This window comes from Sinocyclocheilus rhinocerous, unplaced genomic scaffold (assembly GCF_001515625.1).
Source record: "Sinocyclocheilus rhinocerous isolate Xijiao unplaced genomic scaffold, SAMN03320098_v1.1 scaffold1847, whole genome shotgun sequence".
NCBI lineage: Eukaryota > Metazoa > Chordata > Actinopteri > Cypriniformes > Cyprinidae > Sinocyclocheilus > Sinocyclocheilus rhinocerous.
The window spans coordinates 197,795-217,784 of NW_015629541.1; the positions used below are offsets into that span (position 1 = coordinate 197,795).

General features: G+C 36.9%; 1 protein-coding gene across 1 annotated transcript in view; it reads right to left on the reverse strand.

Annotated features, from left to right (window-relative positions):
• Positions 1-19,990, reverse strand: part of LOC107739208 (rap guanine nucleotide exchange factor 6-like) — a 29,700-nt gene that overhangs the window by 8,759 nt on the left and 951 nt on the right. The window contains exons 3-15 of the mRNA XM_016551230.1: positions 18,332-18,484; positions 16,506-16,670; positions 16,299-16,406; positions 15,319-15,522; positions 15,121-15,229; positions 13,496-13,739; positions 11,071-11,082; positions 6,839-6,996; positions 4,094-4,108; positions 3,508-3,748; positions 2,390-2,776; positions 1,209-1,420; positions 272-395 (exon numbers count right to left, since the gene is read on the reverse strand). Coding sequence (XP_016406716.1) covers positions 272-395; positions 1,209-1,420; positions 2,390-2,776; positions 3,508-3,748; positions 4,094-4,108; positions 6,839-6,996; positions 11,071-11,082; positions 13,496-13,739; positions 15,121-15,229; positions 15,319-15,522; positions 16,299-16,406; positions 16,506-16,670; positions 18,332-18,484 — 2,132 coding nt within the window. The remainder of the gene's footprint in view (positions 1-271; positions 396-1,208; positions 1,421-2,389; positions 2,777-3,507; positions 3,749-4,093; positions 4,109-6,838; positions 6,997-11,070; positions 11,083-13,495; positions 13,740-15,120; positions 15,230-15,318; positions 15,523-16,298; positions 16,407-16,505; positions 16,671-18,331; positions 18,485-19,990) is intronic.

A 19,990-nucleotide genomic window follows, 5' to 3' on the forward strand; every position in this document is an offset into this window, starting at 1 on the left:
TCGTTGTGAAAAAAAAAAAAAACAGATTTCGGGTTTGGCCACTAAATTTAACTGTGCCGCTCGGGTCGGGTCGGGTCAGACGATCTCAGGTACGGGCCGGGTTTGGGCTTCACTTTAAAGCCCGTGCAGACCTCTACTTCAACATCATTTTCTTTTAATAGTAACATGCACTGATGAATCCTTCACAGTAAGAGCAGGAACAATTTTCGATTTCTAGTGTACTTTCAGTTCATGCTCTCTGTGCCTGTGTGCAAAAGTCTGCCGTCGTCACCTCTGTCTGAACATGAGCGCTGGGTCCATGTTGGCTGACGTCATGCGCACCACATGTCGGATCTCCTTGGCGATCATTCGTAACTTTTCGAAATTCACCAGGCCATCAACACTCGAATCGTTACCTGAGAAAGATAAGAGATGACGGAGAGTTTTAAGACCTGACACATGAAAGGTCTTTTTAACAATACAGTGCTGGGTAGTAACTGATTACATGTAATCTGGATTACATAATCAGATTCCAAAAATTAAGTACTTGTAATTAGAGTATATTACATTTTAAAATGCTCATAATCAGATTACGGTTACTTTTTTAGCGATTATTACATATTATTCATGCAATGGCAGTAAATTATTCATAATTTATTGATTCTCCCTAATTCTTCTTTTTTCTCATTTAAATGTTCCTTTCTAAAAATCCTACTGTGTGTCATACCATTAAGCTTGAACTATATTCACAAATGTCATGTAAATAAATATGCAAACCAATAATTGAACCAAATAATTGTGCTTAAGTTATTAAACACTGGTGATGTAGCTGTGAAACACAATGCCGTCATCATATCCAGAGACCTTCAGTAACTGTTGGTTCTGCAGGACTAAAATATTTCAGAGCTGGAAGACTTTGGGCATGTAATGTCACTGCTGTTTTCATGTTTATTAATGTTTGTTCATGTAATGCAGGGATTCCCAAACACTTTTATCACCAAACCCCTTAAAATAAAATATTTATTTGAAATATCTCTGAGGAAGTTAATATTCCAATAATTTAACAATTCACATGTTTACAGTTCTCTGATGTGGTTAACGATCATATTGACATGTAATGTAAATTGACATTCAACAAGTAATCTGTAATCGATAACAGACTACAATTTGTAAGTAATCTACCCAGCACTGCACGTGTGTATTTCAGAAGGTGAACTTGACCTACTGACCTTCGTGCAGGAAGGTGAGGTCTTTCTTGACCACGGGAAACAGCGGGATGATGGGAGGCTGTACGCTCTGGCTGCTCAGGATGTTGCGGTATTTGGCCATGTTACGTGACGGGTCAAAGATGTCCTGAAGGTCGCGGAACAGTTTCTCATACTTACTGGGTAGTTTCTCCCACGTGCTTCTCAATCGAGCTACTGGAGCCAGATTAAGACCACTGATAAACACATAAAAACACAGCACATGAACATCACGTACGGTCCTGCTCTTGAGTTCACACACCCCTTACAGAATCTAACAGATGTTTAACCATTTGAAAAATAAGTGATCATAAAAGCTGCATTTTATGTTCTGATGAAGCTGCACAACTACCAAAAAACACTGAGGAACCAAGAGCACGTCAACTTTTGAACATGATCATTTGTGTAAATTGTCAATTATGGATTATTTTGTCTTATATCTGTACAGTGTATCCATTTTGACAACTGAAAATTACCGCATGCGACTGTGAAAAAAATATATTTGGGCACACCGGTGTGAGTGACCGGATTAGGCCCAGTTCTAAGGGGTGTTAGAGGGTGCACACTCAGCTGAAACTAATAACAGCACTGGCGATTTTGCAAACGCTTCGGTCCAGTGTGTATTTGTGTTTGCACTCTGGACAATGTCAAAGTTTTTTTTTAATTCATATAAAAAATAAATAATAAAAAAAATTAAATTAAAATGTAAAAAATAGCCTTGCATTTTTGCGTACTATAATAATGCATCCTTGGTGATAACCATAGCAATGAACGGGACAAACAAATATTTCATATGAATATATACAATATGAAAAAGTAGGTGTGCATTAAGCAATATAAATGCAGACTAACAGATTAATAGAAAACTATTAAAATTTTCATATCAACATGCTGTTGCAATTATTTGTAAATGCATTTACTTGTAAATCTTCTAATCACATAAACTGATCAAATTATAGGATTATCTGAAGCAGAGTTGGAAATGAATCAGGCTTGGGGTAAAAATGAATAAAAGCGCTGAATGAGAGGCTCACGTACATTTTACAGGCTACACACTCTGAGCGAGTGACAGGTCGAACTACTTGTCAGGTGTATCTCGTATTGAAATAGTGGAATATTTTTCTTACAATCCCCGTGAAACAGCTCTGACAGCTCAACCGACTCACCTAATAATGGCAAACATGGAGTTGAAGTTCTTGCACTCGCGGCAATGCAGGGCGATCTTGATAAAGTGCTTGATGTTCTTCATGCGTTTGAGTGCGTTGGGCTCGCGCAGGATCTCAGTGGCCACCCAGAAGGTTTCCTGGTTGATGACCTCCTCGAACTGCTTCAGATGGCTGCTGCCGCCACCGCCGGGGTCCAGCTTAAACAGGTCGTCCACATACTCGGTGGACTCGATGTTACGGAACAAGCCGAAGTCTCTCATGGAGAGCTGCGCTGCCACCTCCACAGTACTGAGCTGCAGGAGACCGATCTGACTCTCCCTTAAGAGCTCCTGAGCGTCTTCATCAGAGCAAAGCGTCTCTGTCTCCATGTTGTTCTTCAGGTAGTACCTGAGCAAACATACAAATGATGGGATTACTGTAAAGTCTTGTCACACAAGCGCACATCACGGTGTCCCTTTTAAATCCATCAACTCTTTAGGCAGTGGAATCAGACTCAGTCTAGTGTGATTTAGGCCTAAATTTAAGATTTATGGATTTGAATTGCATAAATATATTATTATATTTATATTATATTTTATATTTATTATATATATATATTTCTGTATATTTCTGTAAAAAGATGCCACTGAACAAACATTAAAAATATACTGTCTTTATGTTGTTTCTACATTAATTTGGAGATGTGAAATTATTGCAATATAAAAGTATATTTAAAAACTTTAATGTTAGGTGTGATTAATCGCTTATTACCTGACTTCTAATATCAGAAAAAAATGTGTGATTATTTTTTTTAATCGATTGACAGCACTAATTTAAATCAACGTGATAATCGAGTCAGATCAGAAGTAGTCTGATTATATTACCTAAAATGTGTAATGTAATGGATTACGTTACTAACTACAATTTTGTCACGTAATTTGGAATCAGTAACAGCCTACCATTTGTAAGTAATCTACCCAGCTCTGTCTATTGGTCACACGTCTTCACGTGATACGAATTCACAGCTCAGAGTTTCAAATTCGCAGAAGCTTGTCTATCCTTTAACCCGCATTTGAATGCGTATGAATGGATGTCAGTGGAACGAAGTGTAGTGTGAGCGAGGTGCTGGTTCTGCTTACCTGCCGTTGAGCTGGATGCGGTCCGCTAGTTTTGAGAGCTGGTCGGGCAGTCTGCGCTGTTTGATGACTCCTTCAGGACTAATGGAAACCTCACACAGCGAGTAGGTCTCTGGAGCGGCGATGAGGCCGAACTCGCTGACTACATGCGAGACGACATCTTTGGCTGTGGTGTCTTTACTGATGATGATATAGCAGCTCTGCTGGTCGGCCTTGAACACGCGGATCACCTGATCTGGAATATCTGTTAGTGTCAAGAGGAAAGAGATGGAGTTAAACACAACATTGGTGAAGATGTATTTTTCATCATATGTGACCCTGGATCACAAAACCAGTCATAAGGGTCAATTTTTGCGGGGCCTAAATCTCAGATGAAATGAAAGAAGAGGTCAATGGCTCAAAGATGTTTGGCGCAGATCTGTTCAAGCCGTGGGCTTCCACACTATTTAAAGATGAAGTCTTATCGGCTTGGAACACAATCCATCACACTGATGCATTTTCACATGCTTTTGGACAAACATTTCATGCCACAAACCCATAATCACGTGCAAAACAGTGAGTTCAAAACATGTACGTCGGGTGTACTTACAGTAGAAACCAGCCACTTCGAGGAGCCAAGAAACACACAGAGAGTAAAGAAAGAGAAAACGAGATATGACACATGGCAGACGCAGCACACATGATCCACCAGTGGACACATCACAACTAATCTAAACTAATACAAAGTCTCTTGTACAGAACATCACGCTGCATATTAAAGGGATAGTTCACCCAAAAATGAAAATGAGGTCATCATTTACTCACCCTGGTGTTGTTCTAATGTCATATGCCCTTCTGTCTTTTTCAGACCACAAAAAGAGATTTTTGAAAAAAAATAAAAAATGCAAAAAGAAATGCACACACGCTTGTCTATATAATGGCAGTATATGGCGATCAGCTTCAAGCTTTTTAAAAAAAGATGCAAAAGTATCACAGAATGGTCCCATTTGGCACTTGATTTTTCACAATTTGTGTGTTTTACCTTGGTGAGTCGGAGTGAACTGCGGCGCTAATAGAGTCTCATGAACAATTATGTCTCTATTTGTTTCTCTGTTTTTTTGCCACAGGATGTAACTAGGATTTACACAAGCTTCAGTCTGGATCCAGAACACCTGAGAAGATATGATGCCAACCCCTCAGGCGCAGTTGTACACAGACACCAATGGCCAAGTCAGGATATTTGCTAAATAATATGTTACATTTCGGTTTGTTTTTCACCAACCCCTATCGTATACCCGCAGAACACTTGGAATATTCAGCACGTGTTGCATGAGACCATTCTTTGATACTTTTGCATCTTTTTTAAAAAGCCTGATGTTGATCGCCATATACTGCCATTATATAGACACGCACGCGCAGGACAATTTGTAAAATATCTCCTTTTGTGGTACAAAAAAGAAAGAAGGGCATACGGCATTAGAACAACACAAGGGTGAGTAAATGATGACTTAATTTTCTTTTTTTGGGTGAACTATGCCTTTATCTTCAGCTGGTTTCCACATTCCTGTGCAGAGGATCTGAAACCGGCCGCAAGCTTTCATTTGACACAACCCAGAGCTGAAGTTACAGTAAGGGAATATTTACAGGAATCCTTCCAACATCCTCATATATTCTAACTACGTATATCTCCATTTGAATGTAGAAGGTTTTCAGAGCTTGAAATAAGGAGCATCGACATCAGGTCCACAAATCTACAGAAGAAACCCTCCACTGTGAAAGAAGCACACTTTGGCATAACAAACTAAAATAAGCACTCATTATGGAATTAATACTTTAGAAGAATATACTTCAATGCAAACTGAGTGTAATGATTTCATTCAACTAACTGCATGTAATTTACAATAAAATGATAACTTTATATTAAATGCAATTAGATGAACTTAAAGAGTACTAAAGTACATCTTGGTAACACTTTAGTATAGGGACCAATTCTCACTATTAACTAGTTGCTTATTAGCATGCATATTATTAAAATATTGGATGTTTATTAGTACTTATTAATCACATATTCTGCATGACCATATTCTACATCCCTAATCCGACCCAATAACTAAACTTAACAACTACCGTACTAACTATTAATAAGCAGCAAATTAGGAGTTTATTTAGGGAAAAGTCGTAGTTAATGGTTTGTTAATAGCGAGTAATTTAATAATTCTATTGTCTTTGAAATATGGCTAGTGTACTGCTGAATGTATTGACAAGAATTTATAATAAACTAAAGTCGAACATTTAAATATATTCATAATTACACATTTGTAATGATGAAGCTGCAATTTAGTACAGTTAAAATAGATTAATTTTACATGTAATATCGAATAAGGCACTACAGTTCAAATTATAATCAAGGACTTTACATGTGCTTTAGTATGTTAGGCAGCATATCAAAATATGTGCACTAAAACAGGAAGGATTATTAAACGTAATGATTTCAAATGTAATTTTAAAGTGATACGTTTAATTTGACGTTATTGCAGTGCAACACGTTTTTAAAAGTGTACTTTAGTGTCTTAAAGAGAGACACTTTCATGACTATGTTTCTTAAGTACACTTAAGAGGCCTTTTATTTTATTAATATTATATTTTCTGCAAGTACAGTTTTTAAAAAATATACTTTTAATACTTGAAGTACACTGCAAATGCCCATTCAATGCAATTAAGCACATGTCTTTCACTCATGATGTCTGCCTTCATTCTGCTGCCACCTTGTTTCATTTCACACTGTATTACACACACAGTCTGTGAATTCTGAGCACATTTGTGACCCTGAAGCACAAAAGCAGTCTTAAGTCGCTGGGGTATATTTGTAGCAATAGCCAAAAAAACATTGTATGGGTCAAAATTATCCATTTTTCTTTTATGCCAAAAATCATTAAGATATTAAGTAAAGATCATGTTCCATGAAGATATTGTGTAAATTTCCTACCGTAAATATATCAAAACTTAATGTTTGATTAGTAATATGCATTGCTAAAAACTTCATTTGGACAATTTTAAAGGCGATTTCCTCAATATTTTGATTTTTTTTGCACCCTCAGATTCCAGATATTCAAATAGTTGTATCTCGGCCAAATATTGTCCTATCCTAACAAACCATACATCAATGGAAAGCCTATTTATTCAGCTTTCAGATAATGTATAAATCTCATGACTGGTTTTGTGGTCCAGGGTCACATATTGTGTTAAATCAAGCTTAGTTTAACTTCAGCACCTGCACTATATGATGACGCATGTCTATGGTCATTGAATCAGCTGTGGGTGGCTGAACTCGTGCTCCGATGGTGTGAGGTCTTACCTGAAGGGTTGGTAAAGTCCAGAGCGCTGGCGGCGGGATGCAGCAGGTCAGGGCTGCTGGATGACAGGCTGCCCGGGATGGGCATTATAGCCACGCTGTGCCGGCACTGCTTAGTGCCCACGATACTGTCGTCCTGAGACTGAGACATGCCACCGTCACTGCAGACACAGACAGAGAGGGATTTCATCCAGCACAAACATTAACACTGCATGTCAATGGACACACACACACACACACACATAGATTTTCACATTAGGGTTTCTGCAGGTTTTATGAAGGCGATTTCAAAACCTTTTTAAGACCAAGTAAAGAAAATTTAAGGAATAAATGAAATGGAACACAATACATCGATATAGTCTCGAAAAATGTCAACGTCTTTTATTAGCAACACGTCAAAGTTTGCAAATACAACTTGCAACAACAGATCTCCATTACTTTTTAATTCCTTGTACTAAATAAATAGACTAAATAAAACGTATGGCTTGAATAGCTCTGCTCCAAACCACTAGAATATGGAAAAGAACTTTTACTGAAACTTCTGATCACACTGCAAAAAACCTGATGTTCTTCATCAGTATTTTTGTCTTGATTTCCAGCACAAATATATAAACATTACTAAATTAAAATACATTTACTTGAGACGCAAAATGACATAAGAAGTCTTGCTTCCTGTGAAACTGACCAAAATGAAATGAGTTGATGATTAAAACAAGAACAAATATCTGCCCAGCAAAATCAACTTAATTCAAAGGGAAAATTTTTCTTACCCCACTGACAGATATTTGTTCTTGTTTTAAGCATAAACTCATTTAATTTTATTCAATTTTTTAGAAAACAAGACTTCATACTATCCTGTTCTGTCTTGTGTTTTGTAAGGACTTTTATGTTGAAATGTAGTCTTAGTTTCCTTTGGTTCATGCTTCCTTCCTGTGTTTGGTTTCTGTCTCTCCTTGTCTTGTTAGTTCCTATGGTTACCCTGATTAGTCACACCTGTAACTAATTATCCCCATGTTCTCTGTGTGTTTCAGCCCTTGTGTTTCAGTCATGTTTTGTGAGTTCTTGTTTCGCTCGAGGATCTTGTATGTTCTTGTTTCTGTGTTTGTACCTGTTATTAAATGGGCATGCAAGTGTATTCTTCGAATCTTAACACATACGTTTAAATTGCATCTCAAGTAGAGGTCGACCGATGTATCGGTTTTGCCGATTAATCGGCACCGATAGTGGTGAGTTCTCCTAGACTCAGCGCTGAACTTTTATTTTGATTAGATAATCATCAAGTGTTCAAGAATAGAAGCAGTTAAAGTGCTCAAGTAAATATGTCTCTATTTCAGAAAGTTCAGATATTTGTATTGGAAAACAAGACAAAAATACTGAGGAAGATATGCATTTTTTAGCAGTGCATGCAACATTTAATTAAAAAGCATAATTATGAGATAAATTGACATACTAAGTCAAAATTCTGAGATAAAAAGTCACAAGATAAGATCTTAATTATGAGATAAAAAGTAAAAAATTATGAGAAAATAAAATTTTGACATTAAGTCATAATTATGAGATAAAAAGTAAAGTTATGACACTAAGTCATAATGAGATAAAGTCTGAAATATATAAAAAAAATCATGAGATATAAGTCGAAATTATGATATTGTCATAATTCTGAGATAAAAAGACAAAATGACATAAGTCAGTTAAACTTTTCATGCCATATGGCTCTATATTAGACTAGCTGCAGCGTTAAATTTGTGTGAAAAGATTGTATTTGTGTTGTATTTGTGACTTTATGAATGTACGACTTTTTTGCTCTGATTTAAGACCTTTTTAGGCCTTAATTTGTGGAAGGGTGAATTGAGACTTGTTAAGACTTTTTTTAAGACCCGCAGAAACCCTGCATATGGACATTTAGGCCGTTTTCACACTTGATTGACTGAATGGGATGAAGCCAGACCAAATGTGGATTGGCTAAAACAATAACTAGACAGCTATCCAGCAACTGATTAACATCATCCAGTAACCCTTAAGTGACATCAAAGGGAAAATAAAGACGCTTTAGAGAAAGCATCACTGATGAATTAAGAGAGGAAATAGAGGTAGTTCTGATTTGCTGTTGACACACATTCATCTGCTGCAGACGTATTATAATGGGTGCGAAGAATGCGAGCTGCTCGCCGACGGCAATGAGAAATGCTGCAAAGTCTAAACAAACTGAACTGTGATGCCAGAAGCTTCAGTGTGAAAGCGCTCTAAACAGACACGAACACAAACACAGAATGAACACACACAATCTATGAATGAGACACGAGACTGAGATGAGCAAACACAGCAGAAGAGGGGTGAGAACACTTGACGTCTCGGACGAGAGGAAACAGCGCTGTCTCATGTGTAAACTCTGTGCCAATCAGATGCTGACCTTTACACAGACGGCCTAATTAACATGCTGCTGTCTTGCTCTCAGAGCAGAGAGTAAAGTCAGACGTGACGATCTGCTCTGAGAGGACAACACTGCCTCTACATCCATCACTCGACTCCATGACATCATCATCAACACATCTGATACTGCAGGAAACATCAATACAAGTGCACAAAGAACACCCGAAACCGCTGTAGATACAAAGTGCATCACTTCAGATACACATGTATGCAAGCCCATTCCCACCACAAGGAAACAAAAATGCTTTAGTAAATCACAATCATGAGATAAATAGTCAGAATTATGAGATACAATTTTTAATTATGACACACTATCTCATAATTATAAGATATAAAGCATAATTATGAGAGAAATTGACATACTAAGTCAAAATTATGAGATTAAAAAGTAAAAAAATATGATATAAAAACCATTTTGTTTTATTTTAAGTCAATTATGAGATAAGTCGTTATGACATACTATGTCATAATTATAAGATAAAAACGAGACAAACTGACGTACTAAGTCAAAATTATGAGATAAAAAGTAAAAAGATAAGTCTAAATTTAAATACTATATCTTAATTATGAGATAAAAAGTAAAAAAATTTGAGATAAAACAAAATTTTGTCATTTTAAGTCATAATTACGAGAAGTCAGGTTATGACATACAATGTCATAATTATAAGATAAAAAGCATAATTATGAGATAAATTGACATACTAAGTCAAAGTTATAAGAAAACGTCGAAATTGACATACTATACCTTAATTATGAGATAAAATAAAATTTTTGACATTTTAAGTCATAATTATGAGATAAAAAGTCAAGTTGTTACACAAAGTCATAATTATGAGATAAAGTCTGAAATAAAAAGAGATAAAAAAAGTAATGAGATAAAAGTCAAAAGTATGATATTGTCGTAATTATGAGATAAAGTAAAATTTCTGAGATAAAAAGACAAAATTTTGTCATTCTAAGTCATAATTATGAGACAAAAGTCATAATGACATGAGACAATTAAACTTTTCTTGTAAAATTCAAAGTCAAATTCAAGTTCTTCAAGCACTTTCAGCACCTTGTACAAACCCTGTTTAAATTTTGGGATTGAACATTTTAGGATTTTTTAAAATTTTTTTTGGCAGAAATGGACTTCTATACACATGCGTAGCACACCTACACCCACACACGGATGGAGATTTATCGGACTCTGAATGGGACCTACAGAAAGTGTGTGTGGAGCCACCCGGCAAAACAGACATCACACGCTCAAACTAACAACATATTGACAAAAGCTGTGATTGATGAGGAAGAAAGCGCTTGTATCATGTCCTGCCTGCTTAGGTGTTGTCTTTCATTGGTCAACATCTTTTCCATATGTAAATAACAGTGCAGTGTCACAGTTCCTGTGTGGAAGTCATTCTTTTCACTTCCTGTTTCTGTGAAATCCCAAGCGCTGTTTGTCACAGGACCTGGCAGTGCATACTAGTGTAATACCGTAGTATTATTCTGTGTGTAGTATGTAATCCCAACTGTATATTAAACGTCATGCTGTGATTGGCTGTTGGAAATGTTGTGCCTGGTTAGGATGTGACGCAACTCTTAGTGAACACACAGGAAAAGTGAAATGTGTTGTGAACATGCACAAGGATGCTAAGTCCACTGCAAACACAATAACACGCTTGATATGAGGATGAAACAACATGAAACACAATGTTCACGCAAACGATCTCTTCTGATTGAGGTTGTGCTGCACTACTCCCAACATTATGACTTTATGATTATTTCATAAGAGAGAGAGAGTGTGTTAAGCAGGTGTCTCTTACCCAAACAGTCCCCTGTGCAGTGAAGCAGCCATAAAAACAGAAAACACGTGATGTTAACCAGTACAAGCATCAAGCACTTAAATGAACCTCAAACACAAGCCTGTGAAGTGTTCAAACACACACTCACACTCTGTCACACACCTAGCGGGCTCACCTTTACCCCAACATCCAAAAATAAAGCATACACTGTGCATAAACGACATGAAGCATGTTTTAGGACATTTAGATTGTCTGCATTGTGACACTGTACCATGTCCTAACTAGACACGACATGCGATAAAAGGTATTTTCGCAGGTTTTATAAAGGTAAATTTAAGAAAACGTTTTTTAACACCAAGTAAAGAAAATTTAAGGAATAAATGAAAGGGAACACAATACATTATTATGCTCTCCAAATGTATATGTCACACTTGTATTAGTAACACTTCAAAGTTTGATATACAACTTCCAACAGATCTCCACTACTTTCTTATACATCTTACTAAAAGAAATAGCTTAAGGCTTGAATAGCTCTGATCCCATCCACCAGAATACAGAAATAACTTTTACTCTACCTTCTGATCACACTGCAAAACAACTAAGTGATGTTATTCATCAGTATTTTTGTCTTGTTTTCAGTGCAAATGTCTAAAGATTCTTAAATCAAGATCAATTTTATTGAGAAGCAAAATGACATGAAGGGAAATAAAATCTTGTTTCCTGAGAAATTTATCAAAATGAAGTGAATTTATGATTTAAAAAAAGAACAAATCTCTGCCAATAAACCAATTAATTGAAAGGGAAAACAAGCGTTCATACCCCATTGATAGACATTCAGTTTCAGACCTCATATCTTCATTTTTCAGTAAAAGTATCTTGATTTAAGGATGATATTTTAGATATTTGAATGGGAAAACAAGACAAAAATACATGATATTCATTTTTACAGTGCATGCAACATTTAATGCTGTGACTTTTTGAGACTTTGTGCAGCTATTTGAGGCCTTAATTTGTGGAAGGGCGAAGTAAGACTTTTTTTAGACCTTTTAAGGGGCCTTTTTTTAGACCATGTTTTTACATGTTAATCAGAGTTTTTGTCCTAACCAGCCTTGATGGTGATACACGAACAACATGGGAATCTACTTGGGAACAGTTTCTATTTCTAAGATATTGCGGCTGGAACGAGAACATACAAACATACATGTGATGATCTCAGCCACTGATTATGTGCTTTGTGTAATTCTATTCTATTTTTATTCTATCTACTTGCTTTCTTTTTATTTATTAAAAAACGTGACCATCTAACACTTGCACCCTCTATTCTATTTCTATTTTCTGTACTTTTCTTAAAGGGGTCATATGATGCGATTTCAAGTTTTCCTTTCTCTTTGGAGTGTTTCACCCTCTAACACTAGTGTTCTCTTTTTAGTCTATTCTATCTACTTGTTTTCTTTTTATTTATAAAAAAAATAATAACTTCACCCTCTAACAGTAGCTCTCTCTATTCTATCTCTTTTCATTCTTTTTATTTATTTATTTTTTTTAAATTGTACACTTGCTACATGTACTGAGTTAGATTAACCAGGACTTGTCACAGCACTTACATATTGTTGCTCTTTTGCTGTTTTGATCGCTTCTATTGTTTTCTTATTTGTAATTCGCTTTGGATAAAAGCATCTGCTAAAAGATTAAAAGTTAATGTAATGTAAATGTGTATTGTTAAAAAGTTTTAGTTATTATTATTTGCATTGCTTTAAATGCATACTGAAAATGACCGTGGATTTACCCCAGATCCTGAAAATGAAAGGAAACATGAACCTTCAAACTGTGAACAAACGTGTACTTCATGACTATGATTGTATGTATTTTGAGATAGCATATATTTTGATGTTAGATAGTTTGATTTGATTATTTCATGACATTTGCAGTCCCTGCAATGAGAAAACAACGAAATCATACAAGGGTGTCCAATCCTGCTCCTGAAGAGTTCAGCTCAAACACACCTGCCTGAAGGTTTCTAAATAAAGTACAACATCTTTACAGCAGTGAAGAATGTGCTTAACTGTCATGAAAATAACGGCACAACTCTTGATAGTCCTAAAACATTGATTTACTTTATGCAGAATGATTGTGGGATAAAATATGAGTAAAACATGAGCTCCTGTGGTGACCAGTGCATCTGCATCCTCCATCCTCTGTTCAATCATGGAGAAATCAAACTGATGGATGGATAGATGGAGGTCTGTTTAAACCCTGTGAGAGCGTGAGAATGTCATGCAGTGAAACGCCTCTAGAGACACTAAGAGCAGTAGCTCATGTTCTCTGTGTGGCGGCCGACAGACGCCAGTCGTGATGCTGATGGAGGAACGTGTAGATAAGCAGTGAAAGGAGACTCGTGAACTCAACTAGACTCTCAACCATCACCCACACAAGAACATGTCTTTACCTGAAGGGTTTCGGGGGCAGGATGCTGAATCTGGTCTTCTCCAACATCTTACGGATCTTGTTGCGTCCTCCAGACACCGTGTTGGCCTTCATCTTCTTGCGGCTCTTGCTGTCCGAGGGAAACTCCAAGTCACCTGGGAGATCCGGGATGGAGAAGCGGTTGCTCTTCCTCTCCTGAATCTTAGGGATGTGAGGACCGCCGTTCTTCTTCTCATTCCTCACGCGGCTCTGAAGCTCTTTGAAAACTGCGACAAAGTCAAAATCAAGTCAAATGGATCTGCTTTTCACAATACACATGGTTTCATAGCAGCTTTACAGAAAGTTGCACTGTTATGTCTATGATGGCTTAGTGCTTTACAATATGATACGAGTGATCTGCCAGGTTTATCTAGCTGTACTGTATTTATAATATTGTCTAGTGCTGCAGTGATTCGGACACGTTTGAATGTTCAAAGACAATCACGAGATTTAAATGTCGGTTGGTTTTGTTCTATTAAAGCACCCCTATTATACTTTTTCGGATATTTACCTTTCTGTCTGTGAATGTAAAAGTTCTGCATAGTTTCAAAGATCAAAGTGCACAACAAATGGAGTTATTGTCTCTCAAAATAAATAAATTCTGAATTCAGAACTGCCTGAATGTCTAGAAGACGCTGTTTTCTGTGCTGCGAAAGCAAAAACACTCTGCAGGATGAAGGATGAGGATGTGAAGAGTCAGTGGTTAAAATTCATTTTTACAGAAAGTGTGAGAACAGAAGTGATGCGGCAATGTATATTATGAGAAAATATTAAAAAGTAAAGTGTTTTTTTGACCTTGGATGCATGTAAGCCTATTGTAGGAGACCTCAAAAACAAAATTTGGAACCATTAAAATAGCATAATGGGGTACTTTAATTGATTTAAATGTCGGTTTTGTGTAAGCTAGAGTAAGTGATTAATAAAAGTATTGATGAAAATATGAGTTTTAAAAAAGCAAATGTTACAGTCAGGGCTGTCTCCATGCATATGCATGCTAACAGCTGTTGTTTCCATCTACAGATTTTATTAGAATTTTGAAATAACACATAAAATGCTGAATGGAGATACATTTTCTAAAATGTGCATGGGCATGTATGTGCTCGCTAGAGGCTGATAAATGATTTTGAAGAAATGAAGAAAACATACTCTTAAACTACAATGGAATCAACATTTACTGAATAAATCACAAGATGTACAACAACAAAATTCATGTGACTGAATACCCGGCTGAGAGGGCGCATCAAACGATGCTGTAGAGAAAAGTCAGAGCCAAAGCCTGTCATTAAAACGCTCATTTATTACATTTTATACAACAGCATTTACAACTTTCATTGTCATATGTGACGAGTTTGATCTTTTGGACACATGTGGTGGAAACGCTGCTTTATTTGCTAAATGTTTTTCTGAACTTTTGTGGTGCTCCAGTTTTTTTTTTTTTGCATTAAATTAAATTAGCAGATCGGATGGAAACTCAAATTTGAGTCATTTTCTCAAATTCAAGAAGCTGCGTCACAGCTGAGGAAACTACTTCAACACCCGTTAGCCAATCAGAATGAAGCATTCCACAGTACTGTGCTATAAGAACGATCTGTATGTTCTGTGACATACCGAAGATGTTGGTCTTCACAGTAAGAGAGAGGTGCGTGTTGTTCTTCAGGATATCCATGGCTTTGGAGTACGAGATGTTCTCAAAGTTCTGCCCATTGATCTCCATGATCTGAGGACAGATGAGGCGCAATGTGTTCATGCTGAAATACTTATTTGGTAAGTGTTGCTCGGTGCAGAGCACGTTCCTGTAATCTGTACCTGATCTCCACGCTTGAGCCCTGCTTCTGCCGCTTTACTGGCCTCCTCCACAGTCTCCACGAAGATGCCGAAGCCCCGCTCACTGCCGCCCTGAACCGTGAAGAACAGCGGAGACTCTCTGGGCGGCTTCTGCAGCATGATCTGACGACACTTGGCTTTAGCAGCACACGCAATGTTCAGCAGACGCAGATGGCCCTTCATTTTCTGAGACACAATTCAATGAAACACATATTTAAGAAAATTATTCCCTTGTATTTATTCATATAATTCATGATACTGTAAATATGTTCATAATTTGAAAATATTCTCATATTTTTAGTCTTTAATTTTATTATTATGTGTCTTGTTGTTGTGCTCATATGCGTGCACTGCAAGCTTCATTACCAAGAAAAATTCCTTGGCAATAAAGCTCTTTCAGACGAACTGGGGTCAGTACGATGTGTTTGATTCTGTGAATGAATATAACTATAACTATAACTATAACTGCTCTGTCAGTGCTGCTGCTTTAGCTGTTCTGCTCTGCCGTTACATACGCACTCTCATTTTTATTGTTTTACATTTAATTTCCATGACGTTTCAAGATTTTATTCATTCCCAGTAGGGATGCACAATATTGAAATTTTGCCGATATCCAATATTTTTCAACTCATTTTGGCCGATAGCCGATGCCGATACTGATATATTTCCTTTCGTTTGGAAACACCAATTTATTTTTCATTTTGGTTAGTTTTGAGCAAAAACTTACTTGTTAGAGCTAAATAAACAATAACAAAGTTCTTTTTATAATGAGAGCACATTGAACATTGGCTTTGAAAATTAAAATCAATCACTTCGTTTTATTTATTTATATTTATTTTCAGACAGATGCAGTGGTTATTATATTATATTACATTAACATATATTATAAATGTTATTTCAATCAGTCAAATCATTTGCATAGGAAACCTGTTTTATTGAATCAGTCTGATATCGACACTCACCGAGGAGTCCAGTAACTTTTCGAAGTCCTCCAGGAACTGAGTCATTACCGGATCGCCTTCAAAGTCGTTAAAATGATTGTTTACCCACAACAACACGATTCTCGTCACCTGCGAGATCCCAAAATATGTCAACACGTGCAATCCATTATTTACCACAAAAACAACACTGTAAGAAACAGAAAGACTGATGCACACACACATACTGACCGTGTCTCTGAGACTGTCCACTTTGAACCATTCCAGGAGTTTCTTGCCCACTTGCATGGGGCTGGACAGGAAGGTGCGGTACGTCAGGAGGAAGTCCTCAATGTATGTGGGGTCCACCACTGACGGCTCCTCCACCAGGTGCATGATCAGACGCTCTGGAGTGCCCTGATGCAAACAACACAAGAGCACCTGATACAGTGCATGCATGCATGCAGATAGGAAACTGCAGACAGGGTGGTTTCTATGTGGTTGCTAGGGTCTGTTGCTGGCGTGAGTGAAAAGATACTCTAATTACAAGTACTTAATTTTTGGAATCTGATTACGTAATCCAGATTACATGTTATCAGTCACTACCCAGCACTGCTCGTGACTGATGCAGACATCACGAAGAGCAGCCGTTCCCCAGAGGATCAGAAACTGACAGCAGCCGGCCTGAAACTGAACCTCTGCTCTGAGAGCTCTGCCACCACAGATCCGACAGATGACGGGAAGCACTGCTTCAACACTCGTGGTAGGAGACAAACCGGAAATGCTCAGGCTGCCAAGTCCAGTCTAGTTAAACTCACACAGAAACCACCAAGCCACCACAGGTCAAGAGGGTAACATTTAAAAAATGAACAGATTTCACCATACTTCCCCAGCTGATTAATCACAGCAGATTAAGGCATTGCAAGTTTTCAGAAATGTCATGTTTAAACATGTAAATGAGACTTTATCTAATTAAATATGCACTCATTTGTATACATTTATAAAAAGCCAGGTTCAAAGTTCTTGTTTGATTTTGTTGTCATATTAAAGGTTTTTACAGAGGGGATTTTGGATGTATCTATTTATCACTGCATAAATCAGAAAATACTGTCAACAGACATAAAAAAAAAATCCTCACCATGTTTTTATGAATAAAATGTTATATAAATCAGGTGAATGATATATGTGACCCTGGACCACAAAACCAGTCTTAAGTCGCTGGGGTATATTTGTAGCAATAGCCAAAAATACATTGTATGGGTCAAAATTATTGATTTTTCTTTTATGCCAAAAATCATTAAGCAAAGATCATGTTCCATGAAGATATTTTGTAAATTTCCTACCATAAATATATTAAAACATAATTTTTTATTAGTAATATGCATTGTTAAGAACTTAATTTGCACAACTTTAAAGATGATTTTCTCAATATTTCGATTTTTTTGCACCCTCAGATTCCAGATTTTCAAATAGTTGTATCTCGGTCAAATATTGTCCGATCCTAACAAACCATACATCAATGAAAGGTTTATTTATTCAGCTTTCAGATGATGTATAAATCTCAATTTAGAAAAATTTACCCTTATGACTGGTTTTGTGGTACAGGGTCACATATGAACAAACCCCTCTATATAAACCTTCATAATAGAGATAGGAATATAACTGAAGTTTGGTGTATGTAATTGCTGCTGAAGTAGAAAAAAAGCACATGGTCTTTAAAGATACATACTGAAAGTGAAACAAATGCAAATAGATAAAGCATAAAATGTGTCTTTTGGATGTTTTCTTTGCACTAGTCTGAAAAAAAATCTCTAAATTGACCAGCGCATGAAAAAAAACAATGGTTTTGCCCTGTAGCGTCTTGCCTTAAGTCAGGTTTTAAACCTTGGTCTGAAGTGATCTTTACCAAGGCTTTACTTTGGGATAGTGTCTCAATGAGATGCTTCTTTTTCAAATCAATCGTCATTTGTTACTTTTGCCACATCCTTTTGACCAGCTTTAAACTGACCGTTGACTAATCGTACAACAGCAGCCCAAAGCAATGATCGATTCTAGAAACTACAGTGACTCTTCCTCACCTTAATGACGATGTGGCCCTTCCTGGTGCCGCTGCGGTCCAGCTCTCGGTGCTCCTTCACCATGACGATCTCGCCCTCCTCCTCCACCTTGTGCGTGTTCTTCTCCACATGGTTGAGGATGCGGCAGTAGTCCTCTTGTGCGATGCACACAAACTGGTTCACAACAACATGAGGAAGAGCAATGAACTGATAGTAGAGCAGGAGGTTAGTCTGCACCACACACGGATACTCATAGCACCAACTCATGAGTGGAGCGTGCTCGGTGCATCATGTCTAAGAGGATGTGCGTGAACGCCGGACAGCTTAAGAGGAAGTTGAGGTGGAGTCTTTATTTTAGGGAATCAGCAATGCTGCTATATCAGGAGGTATTTGCATTTGGACCCTGACCATAGCACTGTGTGACATGTCAGTGATAACACTGCTCACTCATAACTCTGACTGAACTGAATGAAGTGTGGGTATGTAGACATTTAACAGAACATGAACCCTCCAATAATCAGATATGGATACACTGTCCTGCAACATTTGATATTCCTTATATCAATTTATCAATATTCTTGGACTTCATTATGCACTGATTTGTACGTTGTTAAGTTGAAAACCAGCACTAATCAATGTCAAAATGACTGAGACGGTCAATCATATCAAAGAAGGTGGGCTTTTCTGTTCACAGAAGTCGAGCATGTTTTCTAGCGTGATGTCGAAGTGTACGAGATGAGATGTATGTTTCAATATTTAACACCCGTCAGTTATATACAGTGATGCAAACTACTCGACTTTGTCAAATTTGGCTGTTTGGAATTGAAAATATGTTGCTTACTACACCATGTAAAATAAACTTTCATGTTTTGTAATATGCAACTGAATGCGTGATTAGAAAAAAAAACATTACATTTATGCATTTAGCAGATGCTTTTATCCAAAGCGACTTGCATTGCATTCAAAGTAAAAAAAATTTATTGGTTCATGCATTATTCCCTGGGAATTGAACCCATGACCTCGTTAATTATTTAACTTTCAGTCAGTTCCTTATACAATGCTATTAAATGTTTTCAGAAGATTTTTGTGATAAAGCATGCAGCTTCTTCAAAATGTTTCCAAACAAAATAATCATTCAGGTTTGGGTCAACTTGAGGGTTAGTACTTCCACACACCATTGATTTCAACAAGAAAGATGTGTCACGAGGATGTAGAAGGAAACTGCGAGGGTTTGTGAAACTGAGAGAGTTTTAACTTGTGCGTTGTGATGCAGACATCTGTTGACCAATGAGAAGTTCACACAGGTGGTTTGTGCTGCACATTAAAGGGATAGTTCACCCAAAAATGAACATTCGGTCATCATTTACTCACCTTCATGCTGTTCCAAATGTCAAAGTTGTTTGGACCCCAGTGACTTTCAAAATATCCTCCCTCCTTTTGTATTTTTATGTCATAATTGTTATATCGTAATTTTGACTTTTTATAACATAATTTCAACTTTTTATTTCATAATTATAGCTATATGTGACCCTGGAGCACAAAAGCAGTCTTAAGTCGCTGGGGTATATTTGTAGCAATAGACAAAAAAACATTGTATGGGTCAATATTTTAAATTTTTATTTTATGCCAAAAATCATTAGGATATTAAGTAAAGATCATGTTCCATGAAGATATTTTGTA